Below are 21,868 nucleotides of genomic sequence, written 5' to 3'. Positions count from 1 at the left end.
TATTTGCCCTTTTATTATTATTATTATATTTATTTATTTATTACTGATTGATTGATTTTTCTTTATTCTTGATTTGTTTGTTTATTTTTCATCTTTTTTTTCTGTAGAAAAATAAAAATTAAGATATTTGAGAACAGTGGAATGTTTTATCAGAGCTTTTCTTGTAGAAAATTGGAAGTTTTTAAAAAAATTTTGTGTTTAATAAATGCGTTTTTTTTTTTTTTTTGGAAAACCTGATGCGGCCCAGTCTCACCCAGACCCGAGCTCCAGTGGCCCCCTAGTAAATTGACTTTGAGACCCCTGCCCTACACTAATAGGATAACAAATAACATATAGGTTCTACTTTACTATGTGTGAAATCTGTCTTATTTATTCCATCCAGGACCTCATAGTGGACCAGACCATAGAGAAGGTGTCCTTTTGTGCTCCTGATCGAAACTACGACAAGGCTTTCTCCTACATCTGCCGAGACGGGACCACCAGACGATGGATGTGCCACTGCTTCATGGCTCTCAAAGACTCGGTGAGGGGACCTGATACACTACAATATTCTACACTCTTCTGTCGTATTGTATGGGCCCCGCCGTTGTCGACATACATGGTTGGCGGCTTACGTCGACATAAAATATGGGTCTGTTTATGTTGACATTGGTAGTATTGTTAACCTCTCAGCAGCGTGAAAGGACAGGACGGTACACCGATATCACCGATATCACCGATATCACCGATATCACCGATATCACCAATATCATTATCGGTAGGAAAAACAATACTGATTTGATCTAATTTGTCATTGTTAATATTGTTAACTATGCTAACTATTAACAAACCTAATGTAAACAATTGGATTGGCCTTTAAACAGCATTAGGGCTGCACAGTGTACAAGTGGTTAACTCGCAGGCCTCACAGCTAGGAGACCAGGGTTCAATTCCACCCTCGGCCATCTCTGTGTGGAGTTTGCATGTTCTCCCCATGCATGCGTGGGTTTTCTCCGGGTACTCCGGTTTCCTCCCACATTCCAAAAACATGCTAGGTTAATTAGCCACTCCAAATTGTCCATAGGTATGAATGTGAGTGTGAATGGTTGTTTGTCTATATGTGTGACTCTCACAAGAATAATTATTGATTATTATTATTGATAGGAACTCTGAATAAAAGGGCTTGCAAGTACAAAAATAGAAAGTAGAAATCTGTGTCAACCAATCAGAGGACACCAGCGTGTATCCTGCCTTTCGTACTCTTAACTGTGTAGTCTCGTAGTAGTAAAAGGTAACCTTGTGCCACAATTTGGCGTTGCAGTTCCAACCATGTCTTTTTCCATCATCGATTTGGCCGATGAGATGGATTAGTGATGAGTCCAGCATGGAGCAAAGCATAAGTGGAGTTAGATAAGAGGATCAGAACGAAGCTTCTACGGAGCCACGCCTCCATCTCATCTCTATTTCCTCCACAAACTTTATTTATTGATTTATTGTAGAATGTAAGACATTTGTCATATATTCACAACAACATGAGATCTGATTGGATAATTACACACTAATCTGATACTCGTTGTGTTGTATTGTAAATAGAAGTATCAATCAATCAATCAATGTAATGTAACGGTTGAAGACACAGTCGCCACATCGTGGATTGTTTTAATCCTTTTTGCTTTGTATTTATTTCCTACCAGGGAGAGAGACTGAGCCACGCGGTCGGCTGTGCCTTTGCCGCCTGTTTGGAGAGGAAACAGCGTCGGGAGAAGGAGTGCGGCGTGACGGCATCTTTCGACGCTACTCGGACATCTTTTGTACGGGAGGGTTCCTTCCGTACGAACTCTGCCTGCAGCCAACAGGGTAGCACCGCCGGTGAGCGCGACGACAAACTGCAGGATAAGAATAAAGGTGAGACTCATAAACCATTAATGTATAAACGTATATATAGAAATGTATATAATGTACTTTTAGAAACACTCATTAGACTTTATGGAAGGATGGCAGAGACAAGCACCGAGAACTCAAACACATCATTGTTTCTTCAGGGTTACGGTGCGTACTGCAGCACCATGTGACATTTCTCGACCAGCACGAATAATGATGTCCAGCTTACATTAAATATGTTACACAGGCTGTATAATGGTAATGGTAATGGTAATCGTAATGGTAATGGTAATGGTAATGGTTTTATTTCATTTGAACATGCATCAGATTCCAATTGAGTGCATCCCATAATCAGTTCCCAGTTCCACATGTCCAAAAGGAGTAGGAAGAAGCAAAGCTTATTAAATCCTACCCCTCCATCTGGTACTTTTACAATCACTAACTGTTACATTTGTTCACTTCCTGCTTTCTTAATACAGTTTAAGGTTTTTTTGTTTTTTTTAAAACCCCTCCATATTTTGTTAAGCTAAATCTCCGCCCTCCTTCCTCCAGACCAGTCTTCCGTTCATGCCGCCCTGCCGCCCGGTACCGCTTCTCCGCCCGAGGGTGCGGCGTCACCCATGGAACGACCAGAACCTGGCGGGCCTCACGCCATCCCTCGCCGCCACGCGCCCATCGAACAACTTGTGCGTCAAGGCTCATTCCGGGGATTCCCAGCTCTCAGTCAGAAAAACTCCCCCTTCAAGAGGCAGCTGTCACTCCGTCTCAATGACCTGCCGTCCACCCTGCAACGCAAGACCGACTTTGACTTTGAGGCCAAGAACTCCGGTCAGTTGAAAAGTTTGGTTTTTCTTCTTTTTTTTGCCATTAAATTCCCGTTTTTAATATCAGCCATTGTAGAAATGTGCTTAGGGTTAGGAATCTTGGGTTTGAGGGTTAGGGTTAGGATACTCCGGTTTCCTCCCACATTCCAAAAACATGCTAGGTTAATTAGCCACTCCAAATTGTCCATAGGTATGAATGTGAGTGTGAATGGTTGTTTGTCTATATGTGCCCTGTGATTGGCCGGCCACCAGTCCAGGGTGTACCCGCCTCTTGCCCAAAGACAGCTGGGACCCCGCGACCCTCGTGAGGAAAAAACGATAGAAAATGAATGAATAAATGATTCTTCCGTGTGTCCAACCCTCCCTATTTCACACCGAACCTCACCCACACTCTTCCGTGAATTCAATCTCTGCTCCCCGCCCCCCTTTTTGTGTCCCGTTCTTGCTAGTGCTAGAGATGGACATGGCTTTGGCAGGCGAGGGGGACATCAATGCCCTGTGTTGTCAGATCAACACCTCCTTCACGAAGCCTTCCGACGATCCATTCTCCAATCCCTGTTCCTCTGCGGGTGGCCTGCCGACCTGCGTTGCGCCCGCAGCCTTGCCCCCGCCGCCAGCATCGATGCAGGGTAACGAGGAATAATCACATCACGCTTAGTAGACTTCCGCTCTGAATCCCTCACTTTGTTTCTTCAGCTGCATCATCCTGGGTTCAGCCAGACGCTCCTCTTCATTCTCCTCCTCCCGTCGCCGTGGCAATGCAGAGTGGGCACAAACGTACCCCATCCGAGGCTGAAAGATGGCTGGAAGAGGTCTCCAAGGCGGTCAAGGCTCAGCAGACGCCCCCGCCGGGCCCTGCCATCCCCACCATTCCGGGGCCGCCGTCTGTATCAAGTCAGCAGATGTCCAGTCAGGCCCCGGCGTCCAGTATGTCCGTGTCCAAACCCCTCGTCGCAGGCCCCTCTCCAATGCCGCTTCCACCTATCTCCATATCATCTGTCCCCCTGATACCGGGCCCTCCAATTTCCAGCCCACCCATGTCTTTGCCTTCCATGTCCATCCCCACAATGTCTGGTCCAAGTATGTCAGGAGCCCCCATGATGCAGCCCTCCCTCGCCGGGCCCCGAGGTTCCATCCCGAGCGCCATGCAGGCCTTTCCTTTGGCCTTCGATGCAACCCCGGCTCCTGTCGGGATGTACGCCAGTCAGCCCGTCCAACCGGCTTTCGTTCCCATGCAAACATACATGCCGGGTTTGGCTAGCAGCATGACCTACCCGACCGTCAGCGTACCCGTGGTGGGCATCACTCCATCTCAAATGGTGGCCAACGTCTTCTGCACGGCCACAGGCTCATCCGGCGCTGGAGGTGCCATCGGCTGCGGAGTTGGAGGGCCTAAAGTGGGAACCCATCATTCTTACTCAGGAGCACCCGGTGCGGTTGGACCCACGGGTGGTTTTTGCACGCCGTTCTCCTCCACTCCCCCGCTTTCAACAGCCATCAACGGTCTCCCACCACACAGCAGCACCCCGGCCGCCCTTCCCAACGGAACCTCCAACAGCGGCAGAAGCGGCAGCGTCGGTAGCTGGCCGCCAGAGGGAAGCCAGTTGACCGCCCCCGTGGCCGGTACTTCCAAAGACGACGACCGTTTCGAGGCCAAGTGGGCCGCGCTTGAGACCAAACCAGCAGCCCAGGCGCCCGGAAGCAAGACTTCTGCGACAGCGGCGCCCAACCCTTTTTCCAACAACCTGCAAAAGACGTTTGAGATCGAGCTCTAAGATGAGGAGCAAAGTGAGGGCCCCGCAGTCACAAAAGGAGAACTTGCTCCAGCTTCTCTCCTTCAGCCCTGGAATGTGGTCTCGTGTCGGAGCGGCGACGCCCAGCAGCCTCCTGACGGCTCTTGGTGGAGCATCTCAACCATAATGGTCTTGCTTTCTTCAGACTTCACCAAGAGCTTTACAGACTGCTGGGCTGACTTTTGGAGGGCATCTCTAAGTGATCATGTGATGATCGAAACCCCGGCCCCTCACCTTCTTTCTTGCATTCATATCTGCACTCCGGCTTTACTTCAGCAGCTGCAAGTCCCTCGACGTTTGAAAAGTGTTCCACTCGGACGCATTCCGATCTCACGATTCCGATTTCTTCAGGAATGACATGAAGAAACCGAAGCGTTCTTGGACTGACTGGATTCCAGATTGTTGCTCGTTTCAGAAACACCTAATTATATGTTCCCTCAAGGACTCGCTGACTTATTGCCAAAAGTATTTTATTTATTGTACTTTATTTTCATGTTGACAAGTTATATTTACTTCAAATCCAAGATATTTTTATCCTATATATTTATTTAAGTTGAACTCTTGATAAAAAAGACCAGGAAAACAAAGAGTACCGCAGACATCAAATACAGCGGAACCTGTTTATGTTGACCACCCGTCTTAGTTGACCATCGGGTCCTGGTCCAACGTGTCATTATTCTTACTAAAAAGTACTCAATGAGGTCAAATCGGTCCGTTTATGTTGACATGGTGTAGTATTGTTAACTCAAAATGGAAAATGTGGGTGGAAACTAACATTTCAAAAACTGCCGTTCAGTCCTCGTCTTTGGTAAGCAGACGGTTATGTCAACAACCGCTTATGTCAAGACTTAGACGGGTTCCACTGTAGTCGATCGGGTTTAAATAAGAGAGTCTAGGATTTGTGGGTGTGGAGTCATGGACCGAATCCCCAGGGCAGCAACGTATTTTGTGTACATAGCGGCGTACTGCTTCCACTGTCAGCTTTCACATGTACAGCGTGTACTTTTGCTCCTCCGCACAAACCAGTACAAGTTAGCTTTAGCTCCGGCGGCCATTTCTGTCAGAGTATCCAACACAAGGACTACAAATATGATGCACTAGCTCCCAAATACAGGGTATCCAGGCTAATCAAGAGTCAAGTTGCAGTGGTTCTACACGCCAACAGGAACGGGAGTGAGGGGAATGAGCGACAAAAAGCATCGTGTATGTGAACGAGTTGAAGGAGAACAAGTACGTCGTTAGAAAGAATAACAGCCGAGCGATGAGAGGAGAAAAGAGTGAAAATGTGGACGACGGAATCGTGTTACTCCGCTCTTAAAACTTATTTATACAGTAAACCTCGGATATATCGGATTCAATTGTTCCCACTGGTTTTGTCCGATATAAGCGAAATCCGTTATATGCGTATACCGGAAAATGTCCGTTTTACGCATATATCGGATTTATATCCGGTATATGCGTAAATCGGATTTTATCCGTTATAAAATGGCACTTCCTTGACTATGTTTCCAATGTACCTGGACGCGCAGGCAACGCTGCAAACGCTGCAAATGACTGTCACGATTCGGCGAATCGGAGCGCCTCGATGCGGCCATCCGATATATGCGAGGGAAATTTAATGGAAATGGACTGGAGATTTTGTCCGAAATAGGCGAAATCCGTTATAAAAAATCCGATATATGCAATGAATTTTTATTGGAAATGCATTACAGAAAAATCGGTTCATTTTTATCTGTCCGTCGTGAGCGAATTTCCGATATATCCGAGGTTTACTGTAACTTCATCTTATTGTTCAACATTTACATTCTGATAATCAACAGTGGAGCCCGTTTATGTCAATTAACCGTATCGTTGACCAACTTAAGTCCGGTCCACTGCATTCTCATTATTACGAAAAAAGTGCCCGCTAAACCCAACATGGTTGACTACTTTTGTTGACAAAGTTTAAAGGGGACCTATTATGCTATTTCCACTTTTCTGACTTATTAGTGTCGTTCGCATGTTCTACTCTCGATGCTAAAGTTTCAGATAATTAAGTTTGCGCATTTGTAGTGAGCCCTAAAAGAAGTTTTGGATGGCTGAAAATGCTCTGTTTCAGAAGGCATGGTGAAGCTGCCCCTATGTGATGTCACAGAGGATCGGACTTCCTTATATGGGCATGGCTGTAAGCTAGATAAGCTTTTATTTTAAAAAGATACATCGCCGTTTGTTATCAACTCCAATACCGTTCGCAGCTAGCGGCACAAACCGGAAGTCCTTTTAAGCACTGGTGAGTATGACCAACCACAGCGGAGTAGGCGTGTCTGGAGGCGGACCGTGGGTGGAATACATTAAAACAGACCGTTATTGCAGGAACCACGAAATCCAAAGAAATACAGCTGAATAGGTGCAGATTCTGGAAGCACGATAAAACTATAAAGTGCTGAAGATTAGCATAATAGGTCCCCTTTATGAGCTAAAGGAGTCAATTCTGTGCAAAATTGGTCAGTTTATGTCGACATATGTTGTAGTATTATTACTAAGTGTTTTTGCCAAAGCAGATTTATGGTTATGGTATAGGACCAAAGGTCCTTACTGTCAGGCTTCCATCTTCCTTTCTGCTCACAAAATGAATTTAAATTTTGCACAAGGGAAGAAAACCAGGTCAAAAAAGTCACACCAAGTTAGGTTGACAGCCGCTTATGTCAACGTGAGTCAAGGATGTGGACTTAAACGGGCTCCACCGTCGTACCTGGAACTACGGTATGCTAGGAAAATGTTTCTAGGTGCTACGTATGATTTTAAGTCCCTGGGAGGTCAAAAGTATGAAAAGTCAGTGACAGTGTTTGCTACTTGTTTACTGCTTACGCTATAAATGTGGCAGAGGTCCTATCTGATAGGCTGCCTTCTCAACAAAAAAAACAAAAACTCCATGAACTCCCCAAATATCCGTTTCTTTCTTGACAAATCATGTTTGTTCCAAAAACCCTCCAAATAGGATGAGATTTGATATTCACAGATAATAGGTTCTTTCCCTGGACTCTTTTTGTCTCAATGATATTTCGATGAATTGTGAATTCAAAGCAAACTAAATGACCTCACGAACTTGATTGTAAAACTTAGTTTAGTGACAGTAACAAAGCAAACCGGTGGAGTTTATTTTTAATCTTTATTTACAGAATTTTTGTATTTAAACCTACATATTTGTTTTGTAATTACATTGTACAAAAGATAAATAAAGTAATATAATACGACTGCGCAGGTCTTGTCTTTTATATCCCTGTCAGTCTGTAGACGCACTTAACAGCAGTTGATGATTAATTGATTATCCGCAACCATTTGATTGTTTTTAACATGAAATTTTAACATGTCATTTTTCTGATTTCAGCCTTTTTTTTGCATAGATTATATGATTTACAAATTAAAATAACGTTTTTGCGTGGTTGGTTTGCTAAACCTACCAGCTACCATTTTGGTATGCATGGAAATAAATGTGCTGATGCAATCACTTTTTGCAGTCCCAGTTCACTTGGATCAGGACTAAGAGGAGCATCGACTAGCGATGCCCAGCGAATGGAGCTGGTCCTGCGGGAACAATTGGCCGAGGTCCATTTTCAGCCCACATCTTGTTTTCTAGTGCATATTGTAAAAATGAATGAATAGTCATTTCTCTTACAGTAACCAGTGCTTGCATTTTTGGCTCAAACAGGATGTAACCAGTGGTGTGTTTGGGTCAAACGGGCTGAGCTGTGCTGCCGATGCAGCTTGGCTCGCTGATGGAACGAGACAGGGCCTCCTTTCTTCCTTAGGGGGCCGTGAGAAATGGAGCAAATGCACACACACACACACACACACACACACACACACTGAACTCTTGAGCTATGGCAGCAGTACAGCTATTGTCCTCTGATCCAAAGACAGAGCGAGTGTGTGTGTGTGTTTCTGATGAATCAAGTCCAGTGAAGGCATCATCGCCTCTATTACCTTGATGATGATGCTGTATATTTCTAGCATGAAAGCGCCAACATTGTATCGATACAGCAAATGCATTATATTGTATGCGCCTTGGCATAATGCAGCCACAACAATCCAAAATTAATATCCAACAATAATTCCTGTACTGTAAAAGTCTGTAATGTGCCCTTTTCAATATACATAACCTTATCTGGTTTAATGGTGAGTATAATGATTGTCATGATCATTTCTGTTGCCGCCATGTTTCTGATGCACAGTGCATAACACTGTGGGTTGCCTACATCGGCGGTGGCGAGTGTTGGGGGGTAGGCTCTGTTGCTATGGCGACACATCAAAAACTAATTCATAACATCTGGAAAGTGCTGTTGTCTGCAAAAATGTACTCCCATACATATCAATTACAGCGCCTTGGGCAATGATAGCAGCTGCAAACACAATATCATCCTTCTGGATGCCCAAGGGCCTGCACAATGGAGCAGTGGGTAGCACAGTCGCCCTGCAGTGAGAAGGTTGTGGGTATGAATACTGTATGGAAGCAGTGGGTGTGTAATATAATATGCATTTACTATAGAAATATTTCGCTCTTCTTTGTGGTGAATTGCAATACATGAAATGTTAGCAATGTCATTGACCGTTGTGGAGATACAGGACAAAGTAATTACAGTGATGAATTGCAAGTGCTTGCTAATGATAAGTGCAGCTGCTTTGCCATTGTCATAGTAGTCCACAACTGTTTGCAGCAGCAAATAACAGCAGAAAATGTCAACAATATTATCTTAAAGTTGGTGTTATATGGTAAAACATGTCACTTTAATATTTACTGCGTAAAATATGTATTTTCGTGGTTTTCTTTACATGACTTTCGTATAAAAAAATCGCCATATGCCTATAAAAGCAGCGACCCTTTTCGTGCATGGTAGTGTCTTGACCTAATTATCATCTTTGGCGGTTTTGGCCTCCACTTCCTTCAAAACAATCATGTCCGCCTTGTGGAACCCACTGCTAACAACTGCCAGGAGATACATAGCGGGGCTAGCACGTTGAATTTTTATTACATATTTTTAATATGCATTTGAAGAACACTTGACGGAGTATGGTGAGTTTTTCGAGGCTCACGGTCACGGCAGCTAACGCGGCCATTGGCTAACACTCACCTGTATGCGTGTTAGCAGACGGCTAAGCTAATAACCATAACCCGGAAGTGCCGCTCAAGACACCGGATTCGACGAAATATCCTTAAAGAAGGCTAAAGAAGGTGTTTCAGAGTGATATGTGTTGTCTTCAAAACGTAAGTAAAATATTATAGTAATGACCCTTAGGGGTTTTATGTGTTATGTGTTGTAATTGCGCATGTGTTGCAATGGAGAGATATGTTCCGGGGTTGGGAAGGAAAAGGGGTGACGGGCAGGAAGTGAGGCAGAAACCGCATATTATGGAGTTGTAGGCGTGGGTTACGGCCGCGACAGTAGTCCTTGTTGGGGATCATTGTTCTTGTGGACCTTAATAAAAAAAAACGGTTCCGCCCGTCTGATCTGGTGTTTGGCTGAGCATAAAGTGTTACATTATGTTTTTGTCTAATTCGGGGTCCCATGACAAAATTCACGTTACAACCCACCCTTCCTTAAAAATGACTATTTTTGTTAGTTACTACCTATTTTGGGGTCCCATTGGCAGTCAAGGGACCTTTGAATTATCCAGACTTTTCCCATTTATAAGGCACCCCTGACCAATAGCGCCCATCCATCCATTTACTTTCTATGCCGCTTTTCCTCAATAGCACTCATTAATTATATGTTCTTATTCATTGCGGCGTGTGAAATCCTACTAAAATACAACCACTTTATACACTTCGGAGTCCCAAATATTGTAAAACATATTCATAAAAAGTCCCTGCTGGGACTCACGACAATTAACAGTAGGTGGTCTCCCTTTCTGAATGTACGTAAAGCGCTCTATTCCTCTACCGCCCCCTTGTGTACATGTGGGGCATTACAAGAATAACCCAACAAACAATAGGGTTTGATATTTGGTATAACAATGTATTTTGCAGAATAAACCGCGGTTACTAGTTTCTACATTTCTTTGAGTGTATTTTACATTATCCAGACAAAAAGAAAGGTTTGTACATGATGTACTGTTGTTTTTTGACCTTGGTAATTCTGTCAGTGACCATTTATCATTTCTTTATTCGATACAAAGAAGATAACAGGAGAAGATATGTGAGATGATATGACCTTTCAGGGCTTGATCGTTTAAAATCAGAACTCCTCAGTCATCAGGGAATGTAAAATAGATCAGAAGTCTGCAACCTTTCGCTGTTAAATTCTGTGTCCACATTTAGGAGTCAGCCATGGATGTTGCATCACTCAATGTATTCATGACAACAGAACATAGTTACTTATAAGACAATTCAACCTTATTTATTTGCTTAAACATAATAAACAAATAAAAATCACGTTACCAGTTGGCCAATTTGTCCAGTTCGTGTTGCATTAACAGTTGGCCAATTTTTGCAGTGATTGCCGTGTGTTTCTTCCACTAGTGAGTGGATCCGATATCCGTAAAACAATTGTATAGTCAGTGCAGGAGGCCACTTAGTCACAAGTGGATTCCACACATTGGAATGTCAACAGCACACTTATTTTCCCATTTTGAGCGTGATATCTGAACATGGAATTTGAGATACTGCCATCACTTCCCTATTAAATCCTTCCAAATACATTTTTTAACCTTTTACACTTATTTTACCAGCATGGAGTGTCTAATTATGTGATAATAAATAAAATGTATGTTAATTAATTGTACAGATTTAGGGATGCAATCCTTCATTGGCCAATATTTCAGAAAGGAATGTCGCTTGGCTAACTTTTCTCATGGGATGTCAACACATTATTGTTACAAAATCATCAACACACTGTAATGCCCGTGCTTGTGATTAAGGAAGACGTAGTCACCAATGCAACTCCAATTGTGTTTATATTAATGTACGATTTAAAAAAAAAAAATATACCCTTCTTTTGTTTTAGACAAGCTGTGGTGAACTGCGCTCTTATTTTGAAGGCTGCATGATTGTTGGTAGGTTATTTTGCTCAGAACTTTAGCAACGTCAGCAGGCATCCCAAAAGCCCAACACTGTGTAAACACACTCATACAGCCCGAGTGGCATAGACAGCCGCACTAGCATGCCTTGCTAAACTAAGCTAACCCAGCTTGCTTTGATTCAGTAAAAGATGAGTTTCAGGTCGCCATTTCGACATATTTAGTTTGGGAGGGGGCGATGAGATTCCGCCACAGTTGAGCAGTCCGCCAGGGAATTACTTCTCCTCGCAACTTAATTCCTAATTATCAATTTTCTTCAGATACTGCGATTAACAGTAAAAATGGAACCACACACACACATTCTTTCCTGAACACGACACAGTCTTTTCTCCAAGGTCAGTGTAAACTGCGCTGGCTTCCATCCATCCTTGTAACCTTATGTTAACTCCAGACAAACTTAACATGATAAACAACGTGAAGATAAAGCCAGCGTCGTGATTTGAAAAGACGCTCAAATATTCTATCTGAAAATCTCCCACTTGTTCGTTGTTCTACACTTTTAAGTCACTTTGTGCAGCACTTCCATGTGTCGAGGAAAACAGGAAGCACCTGGAACCTGTGGTGACGACGACCGCATCTGGCCGGCACCTTTGATCATACAGTACCTTCAGATCCATTCCAGAGTTGGAGCTTAGAGACTATCGGTGCGGGTGTTGCAGCTGTCACACACTCGCACGGGGTGATCCCACCCTCTGGAGGGTACGGGCTTCATGTGCGCGGAGCAGGGTCCGCACACCCCCTGACCACAGGCCCTGCAGTGGTGCTTGGACATGATTGGAGTGAAGACTTTAGAGCACTGATGGCAGCGGGTGATGTCCTGGTCTGGAACCCAGTAGTCTGGTCGAGCTACGTCCTTCACAAAGCCTGGCAAAGGACCAAACACCAATACTTCAATCATTCTGACCAAATATCTATATCTGAGACCATCTTTTTTAATGACATTTTTGAATTGAAAGCTTTAATTTGGGGTAATAGTCAGATTCTCAAGGCGCATACCAGTTCTAGTTCTAGAGTTCTGGACTAATGACTTGCAAGAGAGGTAATTATTAATTCTGCTGTATTATGGCAATTTCTATGACTTTGTATGTCCACTAACAGCGCTACAAAAGGATATTTCATAATGCCACTTATAGAGAACCTACAGACGTACCTTGCACTAGGTGTTAAGATTGGCCCAGTGTGAGTGCACCCTGAGACGACGTCTTACTTGCCGAAAAAAAAAGCAGCAAAGTGTGCAGATGAAACTCACAGAGCGGATAGTCCACAGCGGTGCTGACCATGTCCAATGTGGACTGAGCCACCTCTGCCACCCTGCGAGCGATGAGTCCGCGGGGCTCCACTTTACACACTACATGCAGAAAAATACAAAGATTATATATGTAGTATATGAGCAGCAAACATTCAACAACATATACAATCAGCCATCAAATATTTGGTACTTGTTTCGCAACAGACAGTGGCGGTATTGATATCGCATGTTCATGTATCTGTACTGTAGTAGTGTGAGAGATTACAATGTGATATACCCTAATATTTGTCCAACCCCTAATACATAGTATATGCAAAATAAAACACAACACAGTTTGAAAATGTATGTACAAATACAGTAAACTCATTTATCTTGGTTAATTGGTTCTAGACTTGACCGCAATAGATTAATTTCTGCAAAGTAGGATTTCTTCTTGTAATATTTTTGTACTCAAGAGTATACAAATCAAGCCACTTCTTAACAGACGATTTATAAAACCATATTTATGCATCAGGTGCATATTTTTTAATAAAATGCATAATTTGAAGGCCAGTTGTTAATTTCCTCAATTTAAGGGCACCAACTGGACATCCAATTCATTCCCTTGAAAAAAAAACAATCAAAGTCAATGCATACACTTTGGCCATAATCAATATGACAGCAATCATTTTGTGATTGATGAACTTTTGAAAAAAGGAGATAAAACGAGGGTATTATGTTTGAACCGTGAAAAACTGCATAGAGATAAAGATGTTAAGAAAAAAAAAGATGAAAGTTCATCACGTACCTTCGCTGTTGGTTTCAGGAGGTCCTCCCTGTTGATAGCAGGCCATACACACCCTGACGGGGGTGCTGCCCCATCCCCTCTCTGGGACCGGCATCCTGTGGCTGGAACAAGGGTGGCAGAAGCCCTCCCCACATGAACGGCAATGGTGCTTACGCTCCGCCTCCTCAAACACTTTGTGACAGCCATGACAGGCCTAAAAGAGCATAGAGGATGATGATGCAATTAATAAAATACAGCGGATTACCACGATTTTCTTCTGCATATTGACGTAGTACATGACAAGGTTTGCTTGTAATGTCTTTTGAAAGTGTACTTGGCTAACTTGGCAACTATTTTTGCTCCATCTTGTGTTTCCCTTCTCCAATTCTTGAGGTTGGGATTTGTATCGTGTATGACAGGAACCGCACTGTATGTTTACATTTACAAAGGATTAGGACCTGAGAAGGCCAAGCCTTTCTCCAGTTGTCAAAGAGATTTGACACATACCGTGATCTCTGTGTTGGGTCTCCAGTACAGTGGTGCCACCTGGTCAGTGAGCCAGGATGTGACAGTTTTGGTGGGACCGGTGCTGTACTCCGACACTGACTGGATCACATAGTTCATCCCATCCAGCACCCTCTGAGCTGCATTCTGGTGGGTGCTGAGGAAGGTGTCCGACTGAAAGAAAATGTGCCAAACATGTTAAAAAGTATAGTTGCAGATGAAGTTCAAAACAAACAAACTATCTCTGAGAGGTTGAGGAGGATAATGGACCGCCACAAAGGCCTGGCATTGCATCGGCTTATTCTTCCTTTGAGTTTGAGAACTTTCATGTGATCCATTTACTTTTATTAGGGTTTAAATCTTACACTAAAAGAAGCACCAATGGAGTACTTACCCCCTCCCAAACATGTTTGACCTCAGAACGCACCACGCTGCTTTCAGGGTCCTGGTTCCCTATCCAGTACTGTCTACTGCGGTAGATGACTCCACAGCTGCCACACTCTAACACGTAACTGACGGAAAGGCAGACAGTGGACACAAAAGAATGAGATGACGGGAAGTGAAAACGGATGTGTGTATTTTGTACACCTACCCTGACCAGGCAAACTTGGCCAGTCCGAACCACGGGTTGTCAGAGGATGCAGAAGTCTTGGGCACAACTGTCACCTCCCTGCCTCCTTCGTAGCACCTCTGGTGATGACACAAAAATATGATCAATCAATTATCAAAGCAGTGTCCGGTACATTTAATCTGGCTGTACATAGTGCCACCAGGAGCTGGTTGTACCTTACAAATAAGGACTTTGTTGTTGTACTGGTGTGCATACTGGCACAGTCCATCTGCCATGTGGGGAACCCTGTCTCGCAGATGGTTCATTCCATTCTTGCAGCGAATACTAGATAACACAACAAAGTTTTGAGCTCTTCAAACGGGCAGATCACATACAGAACGTTGGACATATATAGTACTTAGTACTATTGTACTACACTATAACTGACAGCTTTGGTTTGGTTGGTACAACAGTGGTTTCTTTGCGCCTTCAAATGGTTGTATAAATGGTCTGTTAAGAAGTGCCTTCACCTGGTGTCCATCGTGCAGAAGAAGTCACAAGTGACTTACTTGCAACTCAGGCAGACAGCAGAGCAGGTGAAGTACTCGTCAGGGAAGAAGGTGTACAGATTCACCTTGTCGTCTGAAAGCTCACCACAGAAACGTTCACTAAGGGCCTGGGAACACATATGATGGAAAAATAAACACCACTCCGAGAGACAAAGCGAAAATAATAAAAAGCGTGTCAACTTCCTGTGTATCTTACAACGTGATCAACTTACTTCTAGAGCATGAAACACTATGCCGGGATGGCGGGGCGAGCGTGTGTGTGTGTTCTTCACTTGCTGTCTGATGGTCTCCAGCAGCCCGCTGTAGTCGGTGGGAGGCGTAATTGTTTGGGTTCCCACGTACTGTACTGAGCTGAAGGCGTCTGTGCCTAAGCCCAGGTCATGAAAACGCCTTTGGAGCTGCGTGTCACCGTGGCCTGCCACCTTTGAATCTTAACCACACATAACATCAGCAGTCAGTGGACACCAAGCACAACATTAGGCACTGTATATTACAATTTAAGTTTCGTGAGAGGCTCCAGCGTATCCATTAATTAATGTCTCTAATAATTTCCTCCCTGCATATAATGTCCAGGTGTACATAATGTTGTGGTGTGTAAGTGTGTGACTACAAAAAAGACATTTATTTTCCTTCTTTTACCATGGCCCAGTAGTTGTGTGTGCGTCGTCTCCTGGAAGACAATAACCGCAGGGCCGAGATGTGACAGAGGCACGTCCAGACTGCAGCGGCTGGATAAGGCCTTCAGTTCTGGAGTGAAGTGCTTCAGATAAGCCCCCGAAGCACTGCTCAAGAACTGGAACATGTCGTTGTGCAGGCGCTCGGCTCGCGTTCGATAGATTACTATATCAGACACCGCCAGGACCTGGAATATCGGAGAGGATGCAGGTATCAGGAACTACTGTACTCATCAAATACCAAACAAGCAGTTACAAACTAAAACAAAAGCTGATAATGAATCAGAATTTGCTGATCAATTATTGTTATATATTGTAAAAAAAACTAATCTGAAATCTTACAAGTCATGGTGTTTGGACACAAACAGGTTGTAGCAAAGACACTATGTACAGTATCAGTACCTATGGCTGCTTACAAGTCGCTGAGCTGTCACATTTAATACAGCATATTTTGATTAAACATATCAAGTGATCAAACAACCAGGTATCAATTACCTTCAGCAGTAGCCGCATTCTCTGATTTTGATTGGCAGCGGCCCCCAACAAGCCCTCGGTGTCCAGGGCAATCAGGCTGAGGAAAGGGTCGTAAGCGGCCCACACACCCACCGTACATGAGCTAGGGGACTTGGAAGTATAAAACACACTCTCACCACCGAACAGGATGTGGTTAAGGGTGTGTGACTTGCCGTCCCCTGTGTTTCCAAAGATGGAGATAACTTTGACACCTCCGACATCCCTGCAGTTGAGCCTCTCAACAAAATCAGACTCGTCGTGGACCTGGAGAGAGCACAGTGAGCGGCCATTATGAAAAGTTGAGCAGAATATGGTACTGGGTGGGAAAGGGAATTTTGTGTCTGGAAATGAGTTTCACCAAAATAAGTGTAATGCTATACAAGCTAATAAGCTATATAAGCTAATGCTATACTGTATGTCCTTGGCTGGGGATGTCCAAACCTTGCTGCATTACAGTGCCTATCAACATTTTTGGAACTGTCATAACAAACAAATACATTATAGACATTTCAAAAAAGACAATTGGTATTGGTATTGGTATTTATCTGAGTCAGCTTGAATAGACTCCAGCACACCACTGACACAACATGGATACTTCAATAGTTTTTACCAATCCTGCTAAAAATCTGAGATCATGTGACTGAGTTTGACAACAAAATGGTGTAAACATTTTTGGGACACCCTTATATATCATCAAGGTCCGCAAATTCTACAAATGCCACCCTTGACATTCGTATATTATTTCCCAGAAAGAAAATAAGTGCAAAAAAAAAAACAGTCCACAGCAAGTTTCAGGTCTAAGATTAAAATCCTTTCATAATAACATGTATTTCTTTGTTGTGAAGCCATCTGCCTCTGTTGTTTATCAAGACACAAAGTTGCTGAGGAATAACATTGTTGCCTCGTCACTGTTAAACCGCTCATAAAATACTCCTGTGAGTAAGCAGGTCTGGATGAGTCATTAGTTTATATCTTTGATAACATGGAGAGGTCGTAAGTTCTTACCATGAACAGCCTTTAACACAACATACAGTTCAACTTGGCCGAATGACTTTCACGGCTGTTACGTTAGTAAAGGTGGTATTTTAGTGAGGGGATGATGTATTTGGCCAAATGTATCCGAACACACTGACAATAACAACCACAATGAGTTGACTGTCGCTTCCTAGCCTAGCAGCTAAATGCTAGCGACTGTTAGCGAACTTCACCTGGAGATTTTCCTGGTCGTCCACCAAAAGGAAGCTCCGTACACCGCCTGGACACTCCTCTGGTTTCATTGGGCACAGCGATATGTCCTCCGTTGCTGTCATCAGCATTTCAGACATCGATTTTCAATCATTTAACACATGTTTTTGACGACGGAGGGGAAGACGAAAGTTCAACCCCCGACTACTGGTTGTCAATCAAAACAACAGCGCGTGTACAGCTGAAAGGGGAGGAGCCAAAGCGGACGCAGCCAATGACGCGGTACGTTGGCTCGCTCGTTGTGGTTCTTGGGTACCACCTTGTGGCTGAAATGCTGAATGACACTTGTACAATTCTACTGACTACTAATTCTAGTGCATTTTGGAATGGATCATTTTATACATTTCTAACAAAAATACACATTTAAGGGATCCACGTAACTTTACAAAATTAAAATTACGTCATGGGTTAACATAATATAGATAGGTAGTGCTGCTACAGTATACTGGATTTGCTTGCTCATGTTCATTAAATATTTGTTAGCTGAGATCTATAAATATCACATGTCACTAAAGGGCTTAAGGCGGCGCCACCACTCTTTACATGACATTAGAAGAGATTTCCCTGCATTCTTCTGTGCTGCATCTAATAGTGCTGTCATTGGACAAGTTTTGTAGCTCACTTTGAGTCAAAATGTGCAATGTAACATAAAATAAGACTAATAAGAAGAATCCTCACAGAGCAAATGTTGTTGTTTTGTCACTTTCTGTGTCAAAAATGCCCAGTATATACAGTACGCCAAGATGCATTATTAGAGCCCTGTAGACATGACAAAACACGACTATAGTCACATTTATACTCTTTTTATTTACAACATATTGCGCAACTGCGGGGTCTTGAGACACATGCTAACTCGCAAACTAGAGAGCTAGCGACCTAAACGGTAGCCTTCGAGTTATTTCCTTTAAACTTAAATAGCCCAAAACTTACCACTTCCACATGGATAGGGAGGATAACTATTAACAGTTATTTTACCTTTAACATAAACATTAATCAAACGTAATATTTTTTCTGGGTACATGATACCATACAGCATCCATATCAAACTTGCGCGGGCCGCACTAACATTAAACTTTCATTCCAAGGCGGGGGCCTCAAACTAGTGTCCTGCGGGCCACATTTGGCCCGTGTGCCGCATGTTTGAGACCCCTGTTTTAGAGTGTTTTGCATTACAAATGAGACAGTGAAACGATTGCTGTGTCTTAGCATCTTTCCTTTAGCCTGTTTTTTTTCTCCAAAATGAAAAGTATCACGAAGGCCCTCACAAAGTTTCCCCTAAAGTTGTGCAATAATGTACTTTTTCAATGAAAGTGGCTGTTAGGAGTCAGAGAAAGTACAAGCCTTACTCAACCGTGAGTCTGAAAGAATCAATTATAGCTGGTCTCTCATTGCTCCTGATTAATGAATAATTAAAGGTGCTGGGAGCAGGACTTATCAAGGCTATATGACCACAATATATTTTCATTTGGTGGAAACACATGCATGCATCCTATACAACATTTATGCTTATTAGAATTTGATTATTCATATAATTAATCAGATTGATGACAACTTGAACCATCCCAGCCAAAAGCGAGGAAACCAGGCTTTGTCTTAAAGGTAGATATGTTTAAAAATTGTGGCTGTTGAGGGGTGGTTTTGCCCTTTCAGAGCCAAGGCGGGACCGTGGCATCGTTGTCGGCGCTACCCACACTGGTACTTGTAGTGCAGTCCTCTTGGACGGGTTTCATGTTGACATGTGTAAAAAACTACACTTCCCCAATGTCGTCACGTGCGCTCCCGCCTCCCATTGGCTGGCGGCGGCAGCCGCAGCCCCAGAGAATGAATGAAATTGAAATAGCTGCTACATTACATGTACAATACCGGGGGTCTGCAGCGTTGCATTCTATCATACTACAGCAAAATGGCCACAGCGGTACAGAACCACCTCAAATCGTAAGTACATCACACCCGGAGCTCGTTGGTTGTTTTGCATTGCTGCACGTTGCGTGTACGATTGAAATGATCATTCCACATTCGGCGCGATTTGCCAACACGTCTTCTCACGCCGTGAATACAGTACAGATAAGATAATAATGCAGGAAAGTTCCATTTGTGTAGTCTTGCTGCACAATGGGTTATGCGTTCCGGTGCAAACAGTGTTATCGTTTCCCGGCGCCGGGAGAGGCGTGCGTGTGTGCCCGGGTATGCAGGAATGCCGGGGCGAGATTCGGGTGACCCGGTAGGTCCCTTGCCACTGTAGCCAGCCAAGATCACGGTCAGAGGCAGGATGGAGGCAGGCTGGATGCAGGATGGAGGCAGGATGGATGCAGGATGGAGGCAGGATGGAGGCACTTTGAATAGCTTTACACCGCCTGCATGCATGCATGCATGCTCAATTTTGGACATAGGGGTGGAGACAGGTAGGAAAAGAAAGTAGCTTTACATATAGTAGCTTTTTATATTTACACCCATGCTTTTGTATTACAATTCATCACGCATTTATGTCTGCCATATTGTGTTGGAGGTTAAGTTTTTTTGGGTCTTTTTGTGATTTTCTGTGTCTGCACCCCCTTGTGCATGCGTATCTCCAACCAAGGCACAATAGATCCCCCCCCCATATGAGTGGTTGCACCGTTTTGGGCTCGAATCTGTCTCAGTGTGATGCAGGCATGGTGGACATGTCGTGCAAATCCATGAATGACTCTCCTGTTTGTGCTGCCTTAAAAGAGCACTTGACATGCAGGAGGAAACCGAGCACTAATGTGCTGCCTTGAAGCATTTTTTAAAACCTGTGCATGTTTTCCCCACATATTTAAAAAAACCTGTCTCGGGTGGATGTGTTAATATTGAAGCTGACTGCCTGTGCAGACAGTTCTGCCTCCTTCAGTCACATGGTGTCAAGTGGATGGAAGTGGCTGATTCACACTGAATGTATGATTATGGTGCTGATGAGAGGGCAAGACCGGGAAGAATAAGGCAAACAAAACGTGTAAAGGCATTTTAATAGTTCAACATGAAAAGAAGAACTACAGCAAAGAGTCAAAATCTCAATACTGCACAGCGCTTTTAGTGTAGCCACACTGGGTGAAAATGTCAGCACGGGTTTCTAGGTGTGTCCTACAGCAGGTTTCGTCTTTGTCCCCAATTGCCCTGGAAGCTGCTGATTCATTCAGCGGCTGTAAAAAAGCGGGAGGCCGTATCTCCGGTTGTTGTCCACTGCAGTTGGCGTGTGTGTGTGCGTGCAAACCACAGCGGAGGCTTCATTTGTGTGAGGAGCAGCAACTCATTCCAATCTACTTGGGTACTTTGCAACCCCCCCATCCCCACATCCACACATCCCACATCCACATCCCCGTGCACTCACTCTCTTGGATTAGTGATAATCTCTCTTTTTCCTTCTCTCTTCTGTCCCACCCCATCACCCCTGCTGACCCGCTTCCACATTCAGGACCATGCGCCACTCATTTCCATCACTCTTTTCGCTTCATTCCACCCTCCGACCTCCTGTCACGTTTTTTTTTTTGTCATATTCAGAAGTGCTTTTTTGCATTCTGCAGATTTTCCTTAAGTCTCTTTGAGGTCTTCCTGGATGGACTCAGGCAATATCCTGGCAAAAAAATATGTGTTTACTGCGAATAAACTACACAAGATGATACAGTAAACCTCGGATATATCGGATTCAATTGTTCCCACTGGTTTTGTCCGATATAAGCGAAATCCGTTATATGCGTATACCGGAAAATGTCCGTTTTACGCATATATTGGATTTATATCCGGTATATGCGTAAATCGGATTTTATCCGTTATAAAAAGGCACTTCCTTGACTATGTTTCCAATGTACCTGGACGCGCAGGCAACGCTGCAAACGCTGCAAATGACGTCGTATAGCGGCCTGTCACGATTTGGCGAATCGGAGCGCCACGATGCAGCCATCCGATATATGTGAGGGAAATTTAATGGAAATGCATTGGAACGGGTCTGGAGATTTTGTCCGAAATAGGCGAAATCCGTTATAAAAAAATCCGATATATGCAATGAATTTTAATTGGAAATGCATTACAGAAAAATTGGTTCTTTTTTATCTGTCCGTTGTGAGCGAATTTCCGATATATCCGAGTCCGATATATCCGAGGTGTACTGTAGTTCACGGGAGATTGTCAGCGGTTCTGATGTTCTTCTGTGCATGAGTGCCAAAGCACAGACTGAGCATCCATGTCTACATTTTTACATTCCTCCACTTGCTCGTGTGTGTACACACATGTGCCCAAATGTGTACACGCATGCA

General features: G+C 43.8%; 3 protein-coding genes and 1 long non-coding RNA gene across 5 annotated transcripts in view; 3 read left to right on the top strand and 1 right to left on the bottom strand.

Annotated features, from left to right (window-relative positions):
* Positions 1–7,710, top strand: part of numbl (NUMB like endocytic adaptor protein) — a 62,603-nt gene extending 54,893 nt beyond the window's left edge. For both annotated transcript variants that reach the window (XM_058080817.1, XM_058080816.1), the window contains exons 5-9: positions 383–523; positions 1,674–1,884; positions 2,413–2,688; positions 3,134–3,313; positions 3,381–7,710. In XM_058080817.1, coding sequence (XP_057936800.1) covers positions 383–523; positions 1,674–1,884; positions 2,413–2,688; positions 3,134–3,313; positions 3,381–4,459 — 1,887 coding nt within the window. In that variant the 3' untranslated portion in view covers positions 4,460–7,710. The remainder of the gene's footprint in view (positions 1–382; positions 524–1,673; positions 1,885–2,412; positions 2,689–3,133; positions 3,314–3,380) is intronic.
* A 1,554-nt stretch (positions 7,711–9,264) lies between these two features.
* Positions 9,265–13,797, top strand: LOC131135028 (uncharacterized). Its single transcript, XR_009131519.1, has 3 exons — positions 9,265–9,527; positions 9,604–9,719; positions 13,585–13,797. It is a non-coding gene; the product is annotated as an uncharacterized LOC131135028 (long non-coding RNA).
* Positions 10,826–17,769, bottom strand: si:ch211-11n16.2 (zinc finger FYVE domain-containing protein 1). The gene is made up of 12 exons (XM_058080818.1): positions 17,564–17,769; positions 16,338–16,619; positions 15,808–16,030; positions 15,381–15,598; positions 15,169–15,275; positions 14,836–14,944; positions 14,642–14,739; positions 14,444–14,561; positions 14,053–14,223; positions 13,567–13,759; positions 12,780–12,878; positions 10,826–12,394 (listed from the first exon to the last, which is right to left on the bottom strand). Exons 1-12 carry the CDS (start codon positions 17,678–17,680, stop codon positions 12,162–12,164), a joined length of 1,968 nt encoding a protein of 655 aa, XP_057936801.1. The 5' UTR covers positions 17,681–17,769; the 3' UTR covers positions 10,826–12,161.
* A 1,541-nt stretch (positions 17,770–19,310) lies between these two features.
* dpf1 (double PHD fingers 1) overlaps positions 19,311–21,868 on the top strand; it is a 51,627-nt gene continuing 49,069 nt past the window's right edge. Inside the window, 2 exon segments of the mRNA XM_058080819.1 lie at positions 19,311–19,466; positions 19,468–19,535. Of these exon segments, the coding sequence (XP_057936802.1) occupies positions 19,329–19,466; positions 19,468–19,535 (206 nt within the window). The 5' untranslated portion in view covers positions 19,311–19,328.

Source organism: Doryrhamphus excisus, chromosome 8 (genome assembly GCF_030265055.1).
Source record: "Doryrhamphus excisus isolate RoL2022-K1 chromosome 8, RoL_Dexc_1.0, whole genome shotgun sequence".
Classification (NCBI taxonomy): Eukaryota; Metazoa; Chordata; class Actinopteri; order Syngnathiformes; family Syngnathidae; genus Doryrhamphus; species Doryrhamphus excisus.
Note: the sequence above shows the minus strand (reverse complement) of the source record. Positions and strands in the feature narration are given on the sequence as shown.

Bases quoted from the DNA above. Each gene is read 5' to 3' on its own strand.
- si:ch211-11n16.2 (XM_058080818.1), bottom strand. From the start codon at position 17,680: ATGTCTGAAATGCTGATGACAGCAACGGAGGACATATCGCTGTGCCCA. The intron at 12,879-13,566 runs GTACGTGATGAA...TTCTGCATGTAG, and splicing joins TCCTGAAACCAACAGCGAAG to TGTGTAAAGTGGAGCCCCGC. The intron at 12,395-12,779 runs GTGAGTTTCATC...GTCCTTTGCCAG, and splicing joins CGCTGTGGACTATCCGCTCT to GCTTTGTGAAGGACGTAGCT.